The 7,818-nt window shown below is 37.5% G+C and overlaps 2 protein-coding genes across 6 annotated transcripts in view; both read right to left on the bottom strand.

Moving 5' to 3' along the window:
- Positions 1 to 340: 340 nt before the first annotated feature.
- Positions 341 to 5,591, bottom strand: LOC107838134 (uncharacterized). Of its 2 annotated transcripts, XM_016679597.1 has the most exons (11): positions 5,485 to 5,591; positions 4,901 to 4,933; positions 4,780 to 4,836; positions 4,643 to 4,666; positions 3,150 to 3,182; positions 2,986 to 3,018; positions 2,825 to 2,857; positions 2,665 to 2,697; positions 2,322 to 2,462; positions 798 to 886; positions 341 to 706 (listed from the first exon to the last, which is right to left on the bottom strand). In XM_016679597.1, the coding sequence occupies exons 1-11, from the start codon at positions 5,540 to 5,542 to the stop codon at positions 617 to 619; spliced, it is 624 nt and encodes a 207-aa protein (XP_016535083.1). In that variant the 5' UTR covers positions 5,543 to 5,591; the 3' UTR covers positions 341 to 616. The 2 variants fall into 2 exon arrangements, with proteins under 2 accessions (XP_016535083.1, XP_016535084.1); XM_016679598.1 differs by lacking the exon at positions 4,780 to 4,836.
- Positions 5,592 to 5,687: 96 nt separating this feature from the next.
- The window catches only part of LOC103148968 (zonadhesin), an 11,838-nt gene continuing 9,707 nt past the window's right edge, over positions 5,688 to 7,818 (bottom strand). For all 4 annotated transcript variants that reach the window (XM_016679594.1, XM_016679596.1, XM_016679595.1 and 1 more), the window contains 6 exons: positions 7,372 to 7,818; positions 7,077 to 7,285; positions 6,842 to 6,998; positions 6,462 to 6,763; positions 6,206 to 6,335; positions 5,688 to 6,128 (listed from right to left, as the gene is read on the bottom strand). In XM_016679594.1, the coding sequence (XP_016535080.1) occupies positions 5,980 to 6,128; positions 6,206 to 6,335; positions 6,462 to 6,763; positions 6,842 to 6,998; positions 7,077 to 7,285; positions 7,372 to 7,818 (1,394 nt within the window). In that variant the 3' untranslated portion in view covers positions 5,688 to 5,979. The remainder of the gene's footprint in view (positions 6,129 to 6,205; positions 6,336 to 6,461; positions 6,764 to 6,841; positions 6,999 to 7,076; positions 7,286 to 7,371) is intronic.

Here is a 7,818-nt window from a genome sequence, read left to right on the forward strand (position 1 = left end):
AATTTTTTTTTTAACTATGAGGATTGTTATCTGTTTCCCCATTCTTTATTTGTTTTTGTTTCAAATCACTGGGAATCGCAGAATCCACACTTTTGCAATCTGTCGCAATGCACCTGGTTTTGTCTTAGTCCCGCAACCTCTGAACTGCTGTGTTCTAGGTAAGCACAATCAGTGTAGGTAAAGTTTCTTAGTGCATCAGTGGATTATTGTGGGCATCCGCCTACGCATGTTAATGCTTTATGCCTTTGTGTTTGACGTCAGCCGTCTGTGGATGTATGTGTACAAGCATCTGACGCAGGAGGAAGACTGACAAACCTCTACAGAGTTTCTCTCCAAATTCTTTTGCAGTATATGTAAATATCTCATCTCAACTGTGAATCAGTGCCATTTTCCTTCAACTGTTTATTGTTGAATTTGTTTAATTGTTTATCTGGATTTACAGAACAATGATATTATTTACCAGTTTTAGTAGAGAAGAAGAAAAAAAAAAAGAGCTTAGAACCTGCCGAAAAAATTACAATAAGGATTGGTACCAATAAAAGAAACATTTTAACTCCAGAACTTTCCTGCACAGCTCACTCTGTCAATTTCAGTGACTGCGTCACCATATACAGCTCTATCCCCCGGGGGTTTGGTTGAATACGATGTGCTTGATTGTCAGAGAGCAATTATTGCAGGTCGGCTCAAGAAGGATTTGGGATAAATACTGCAGGAAAGGAGAAACCCGTTAATTGTGAGCAAATAACTTTGTGATCCTGACAATGTGTGATGCAAATTAAAAGGGGATTTATACTCACGCCAAACAAAGCATCAGAAATCCCATCATTGTTATTGTTTCCACGGGTTAACAGAGAGACTTTTAGGTGAAGTGTCATAGACTGGAAATCTGAAACAAAGAAATGGCATCAGCTAAACTCTGCACTTTGACTTTTCTTCTCCAAACTCACTCTGCTCTTCTGCACTTCATTTTTACTACCAATCAGCTACAATATCAGCCCTAAGAAATAAAATCAGCTTTACATAAAAATATTAATCCTTTGACACTCTGAACAATTTGATTGTTGATAATTAAATCATCATCTCTAGCATAGGGCTACAACTAAATTGTTTTTAGTAATCAATTATTTTTTTTTTACTATTAATAGACTAAAAATGGCACATTCTTCAGATTTTTAATTTAACCAAGAGAAGCTAAAAATAGGCCTCTTGAGTCTTGGGTAGAACATATTAAGATTTTTATCTGAAATGCAAAATGCATAACTATTTGTACGATTTTAGCTTAATTACTGCTATGAGCATGTTGTTCTTTCAGCAAATGATGTTTTTTTTTTGAATCTGTATGCTCCAGTTAATGATTAATCCATTCCTAAATTAGCTGATAGTTATCTCAGTAATCGATTCATCATGATTAATCGTGTCGGCTCTTCTCCCGTGAAATTCAATTCCCACGTAGGTTTTGTCATGAAGTAACATTTTAGCTGTTTCCTCAGCCTTTGAGGAAACAGCTAAAATGAAAGTTAACCTCTGACTGTGAGGTTAACCAGTTGGTCAACCTGTAAATGTGGACGTTGATGTGTTATAGTCAGCAGAAGTTGCAGAGGCTTGTGACTCAGTGGTCTCAGTTTGGGGAGGACAAGGAGTGCTGCTATTGGCTGAATTGAAGACTGTAGAGAAAACTGTCAGATCATAACTGTGTGACTTTTATGTTAATGCACTCAAAGTATGATTTTGTAATTGACAGAGAAAGTGTTTCCCATTTCATAAAAACACTTGCACCATATTAAATAGAGGTGGATTTTCACTGCACATTTAATTCAAATGATGAAATCATGGCACTTTTTAGTGTTGTGCCAGAAAATTATGTTAATTTTCTTACTCTTAAAGGTTAATTGATGTTGAGCAGCTTTTAATGTTACCTGGAAATCTCCTGTTGGGTTAAAATATCTACTGCTGTCAAGAAAAGTAAGATGAGAGACTACGGTATTTTAAATGTTATAGGCAATTGCAATGCAAAATCAATTTTAATGTAGTGTGTGTTAAGCCTGTAGATTTTGCTTAATAAAGTTACACAAAAGTGAAAATCTATGAGTTTTTAAGTTCTTTTTAAGGGTGCAACATGTGCTATTTTAATCAACTGTGATTACTGTCCATCACGCTTATCATACGTTTGTTTATTGAAGTCTAGCATGTTTACAAGGACTAATTTCCTCCTTCTTGAACCGCGTGTTTAATTAATTTAATCAGTCTCCACTATTGAGTTTAGGTTGCATTGTAAGGAATTATGTATTTTCTCTTACTTTATTGTGTTTACTCTTACTTACAGTTCTTGCAGGTTGACTCAAAGTCAGAGCAGCAGTCCCCTAAAGTCACACAGGCCTGATCACAGAAACACGTGTTCCTATGACAGCCATTATTGAGACCCGCGCAGCACAGTACTGGTGGATCTGAGCAGCCTGGACCAACTACAGAAAGCACAGCTTTTTCAGATGAAACTCAACTTTTTGGGGGTTTTTTTACCTTTAAAATACTCAATTTAAAGTGGAAATAATGAAGTAATTTGACTGGCAGACCCTGAAACAAGGGTCACAAAAATAATGGGAGCAATGAAAGCGAATGCACAAGAGTAAATTAAAGGAGTGAAAACTGTGATTGTGTTTGCATTACCTGTTGCATTGACATTTGCAACTGTTGTTTCAGCTGGAAAATTGCAAAGCACAAGTCAAAAGAATTTTAAAAGAAAGAAAACTCTAAGACAAATAGCTCAGTTACCTAGTTGGAATCCACTGAAAAATTTACTAGCTGTCGGAATGAAAACATTGGTTACCTGTTGTGTTGGCATTTCTAAAAGTTGTTTCAGCTGGAAATTGCAAAACAGAAGTCAAATGAATTATAAAAGAAATAAAACTCTAATATCAAAACTCAGTTAGCTAGCTGGTTGGAATCCACTGAAAATGGATGCACTGTAGAAAGGAAACTGGCTGTTACCTGGTGCATTGGTATTTGCAACAGTTGTTTCAGCTGGAAAATTGTGCAGCACAAGTTAAATGAATTTAAACGAAACAAAACTGTTAAGTCACATAGCTCAGTTAGCTAGCCAATTGGAATCCACTGAAAATTTATGCTCTGAATGAAACTAGTGGTTGTTTTACCTGTTGTGCTGACATTTGTAACAGTTGTTTCAGCTGGTGAAGAGCAAAGCACAAGTTAGTCAAATTAAATTTAAAGTAAATAAAACATTTCACCTAGAAATAATGACAAAGAAAGCACAGTGATTGCCATGCGATCCAAACTAATGGTTGAATATGTGCTATTTCTAAGCCTATAAGCTTTCAAATTTAACTTTTTACCATCTTTGGTAGGATTGCCTCAGTTTTGTGCATGACACCTCATATATTTTCTAGTATTTGTATCTTAAAATCCCCAAATAATCAAGCAATACATGAGTCATGTGTTGTACTCATGACAAGGGAAAAATGCAGCCAAGCTGAAATACCCAAATAAGAAAACACGCACTGGGTCACATAGCTGTTGTGGGTTTCCTCTGGTTTTCTTCTCAGCAACGAAACTACAGTCTAATTCACAGGTGTCAAACTCCAGTCCTCAAGGGCCGCTGTCCTCCAGTTTTTAGATGGGCCAGAGGTTCAAAACGCTGGAATGAAATGGTTTAATTACCTCCTCCTTGTGTAGATCGGTTCTCCAGAGCCTTAATGTCCTAATTATTCTATTCAGGTGTGGTGCAGCAGAGGCTCATCTAAAAGTTGCAGGACACCTTGAGGACTGGAGTTTGACACTCCTGGTCTAATTGGTTTCTACAGATAATCATCTTTGACTTTTCATTTGGGGACATTCTATTTTGAGAAGTTAGAAGATTTACTTAGCAACTAGTTACAAAACAACAAAAAAGCTTTCATAAGCCTACGCAAATAAACATTTGGGATTCTGCCAAATAAGGTTACTCCCATCATGTATTGAAGTGAGCTACAAAACAAGTTAAGCAATGACATTTCCCTGAATGACTTGACTGCCTAATAAAAAAAAGAAAAAAAAAAAACAACTTGTCCAAGTCTGTCTAAAGATCTGATCAAGTTTGTTTAATGTCCAACAGGCAATTTTTTTTCTCTCCCAAACATATTTTTAATTTGCGTAATATATTTCCAATTAAACCTACAAATCACTCTTCCTCTCAATCCCTGTGATTTAATCAGATACTAACCAGATTTTTCTCCCATAAAAAAGAGCTCCTGTTGCAGTCTCTCATTAAGTAGTACAGTCATCAGTTTGGTTGTATTTTATATTGTTTACTTTGCCCATTGGGCTTTCTTATTTTTCTATTTGGTTTTGTTCATTAGAATATTGTATTAATTTCATGTGCAATATTTTTATCAACCTGTTTTGAAGTAATGAATTTCTGTGCTCAAAGTCTCCTATTTTAAGTTCCATTTAAAACTTCTGAGGTGTAATTCCTCAGGTTAAATTAAATATAAAGAGGTGGAGCTGAGTTGATCTGGAAATTCAGTGAGATTGGTTGCCATTATATATATATATATATATATATATAAATTTAAAGCAGCCATTAAGCAAGGTACCAGTTGAAAGTTTAAAAACATCTAAGCCTACAATTTAGTGGTAAAGGACTGATTACCTGTTGCATTTGTTACCGTTTCAGCTGAGAAATGACAAAGCACAAGTTAGTCAAATTAAACTGGAATAGTATAAACTAAACAATCCTGATGTGTTGTGATGCTTAGAAATGCAAAATGCATTTGAAACACCCCATACCTATGTGAAGATACAGAATCGTACCAGTAAAATTGTAGGAAATTGGCAGAGAAGTTTCTGGACACATTTCACAAGGTCAACAAAGAAAGGAGGAAAATGTCAATTACATTCATGAAATTACCTGAAGGATTGGCATTTCTGTATGTTGTTTGTGCTAGAAGAGATACAAAAGCAAAATTTTAATTTCAGAAACTAATTTCAACTAAAGATACAAAACCCTTTGCTTTCAGAGGTTGTTCGTTGAAGCGATAAGAGTATCGACAGTGTAGCTGGTGATGTCATCTTCATTTGGTACATCTATGGAGCTGCTGTGTGTTTTGCAAGGTAAGCTATCAAAGTTAACTTAACCAGCTCGAGTAAGATTGTCTTGTGATCAACCCCATTTGGATACTCTAGTTAATACACAACTAAATGAGTAATTTCCTATTTTATGCAAACACAAACAGAAAATCTTTTGCTATAACGTGCCAGTTTTTGGTTTCCTAAAGATAATTGTGTCGATTCCCATGAACTACCTGTGGAGAGAAAGAGAAAAAAAAAAGTCTAAGACTAAACTTTTCTGTTGCCATTAAAGTCATGGCAAGAAGCCATTTCTGCATCAATTGTTTAAATCTGACAGATTACTTTTAATTTTAAGAGTTACAAGAAATCTCGATTCAAGAGGCATTTTTAGACACTAGTAGAATGTTGTCATTTTCAACTCACCATTACAGGAACATAACTCCCCAAAGACAAGAACAAAGTAAAGCAGGAGCAAAGCCATTTCTCTGCGAACAAGTCTGAAGGTTAATCAGACTAAGTGTGGCGTTAGGGAACAGTACATTTAGAATACTGGCATGCCGACATTCTAGTTCTACAGGTTCAGTCAAACAGTTCAGTTTAACAGCACGTAGTAAACAGACAAGTTAACATTTCCTTTGAATTTATTAGACTCAAATGTCAGAAGGCAGGATACTGCATTTGAAATACACATGACACTCATGTTTCTTGCATTTAGACTCATGACATTTATCCAAGTCGCAGTATTAGAAAATCCAGAATAGCAAACTTTTACAGATGAGATTATGTTGCAGATAAACATTGATCAAAGGAAACTGGAACATTCATAGCAAAGCCAGTCTGAAAATGTAAAAGACACAGTGCCACACTACTTCCAAGGATGATTTTACAATGTTGGAGATGAAACATGAAAATGTACTCCTAGATATGCACTCTCCAGCTTTCCCCAAACTCTTGTGTATTCTTGGCGATAGTTCCATCTGGTTTCACTTTGTCATTCGTCTTTCGGCCATCGAAGTTTCCACACAAGCCTTCTACTCTCCTTTTATAGAGGAACGGCAGAATGATATCTACAGAGCAAAAAAAAGGTCTGCATAAGTAAACAGAATTGAGATGTGGCTCACATAGTGGGTTAAGGAGTCATTACCAGCTTTACAGTGTCCACTGAACTCCACCAAAAGGCCAAAATCCGTCTTTAGGTAGACGCGAGAAGAATGCATTTGGATATCAAGGCCAGGAGCTGCTGAACCTGGAGCTTTAATTCTTTTTCCATCCACCTGCAAGAAAGAGGAAAAAAAAGTAATTGAGAAACTTGAAATATTAAAATATCCATACAGTATTTTCTTTGTAGTAGACTAGAAATTTGTAAAGCTTGTCAAACGCGTTATGGCTTTGATACTTACGAACACTTTCCTCTTGTGCTTAAGCTCTACAGTGTGGTTGTAGACTTTAATTTTAAGCTCCTGCAATCTTCGTTTGTGCTCCTCCTCCTCCTCATCATCATCTCCACTGATTTCACTTCTCGCCATCTCCTCACTGCTGTCATCAGTGCATGCATTTGTGCCCTCTATATAGATTTCTGGGAGATTCTTTGGCAGATTTTTGGTCCTCACCAGCACATACAAGTTTGTTCCACTGAAACCATGTTTCAGTTTATCAAATGTTTGGTACTGTGGGTTTCCCTGGACAGTGCATTCACCAAAGTCTGTAAACATCACCAAAAAAAAAAAAACGTTTGTAGCATTGCCAACATTTTGAGAGTTAAGGAATTTTCATGCCTTACCTGTAGACTTGCAATAATATTTGCCCGTTTCAAGCTGAAGGCACACAGCATCATCTTCACACCCGTCTTTGTCTTTGCAGTCAACCTTTCCCTCTCCGTCATCTTCTTCACACTCGCATTTCTGCTTGCAGTGACTGGTGTACCATATTTCATTGAACTAGAAAATGACAGACAATCTTAGAACAATATACACATTGCTTTGAAAGCAAATTTGGAGACATTTAAAGTTATTTACCTGGTGAGTTTCACCATTCCTGTCAATACATCCACATTTCTGAACAGGCACACAAATGCTCCCTTTTTGTACAAAGCCATCATCACATACACATCCCGAGTCACAAGAAATCTCTGAACTGCAGTGTGGTGGACCAGTCAGGTTTTTGCATGTAGGGCTGCATGCAGGAATGCAAGTGGTGTAGTGACTGTTCTCTGCACAAGAGGGTGCTGAAAGACACATTTGACAACTTTCAGTCCGACTCTGAACATAAACAATTATAGATATTGTTCATAGAAAGAGGAGAGTAATTTACTTGAAACATGTGGCGCTCCTGGTTCTGGAACAGTTTGTTGGGGTCTCATTGTAGGATTAGTGGAAAGGTTCGGCCTCAATGTTGGTACTTGCGATTCATTTGTGGGGGGAATTTTAGGCGTTTGTGATGTAGTTGAATTTGGAGGCTGTAAACCAGTCTCTGGGGAAGGTGCTGGGTTGGTTGGAGCTGGAAATTGAGGCCCAACAGTAGCATTGCCTTGTGCAGTTGTAGCATGTGGTCCACCTGTGGGAGAAGGCTGTGGCCTTGTGTCGGAGGGCGCTTGGTTGGTTGGAGCTGGAACCTGGGGCCCAGGAGTAGCATTGCCTTGTGCAGTTGTAGCATGTGGTCCACCTGTGGGAGAAGGCTGTGGCCTTGTGTCGGAGGGCGCTTGGTTGGTTGGAGCTGGAACCTGGGGCCCAGGAGTAGCATTGCCTTGTGCAGTTGTAG

This window comes from Poecilia formosa, unplaced genomic scaffold, assembly GCF_000485575.1.
Source record: "Poecilia formosa unplaced genomic scaffold, Poecilia_formosa-5.1.2 Scaffold215, whole genome shotgun sequence".
NCBI classification, from domain to species: domain Eukaryota; kingdom Metazoa; phylum Chordata; class Actinopteri; order Cyprinodontiformes; family Poeciliidae; genus Poecilia; species Poecilia formosa.

Coding starts and splice junctions, on each gene's coding strand:
- LOC107838134 (XM_016679597.1), bottom strand. CDS start 5,542: ATGGCTTTGCTCCTGCTTTACTTTGTTCTTGTCTTTGGGGAGTTATGT. Junction 4,667..4,779: donor GATTCTGTATCTTCACATAG/GTATGGGGTGTT, acceptor GTCATTTCTCAG/CTGAAACGGTAACAAATGCA. Junction 2,698..2,824: donor TAGAAATGCCAACACAACAG/GTAACCAATGTT, acceptor GCAATTTTCCAG/CTGAAACAACAGTTGCAAAT.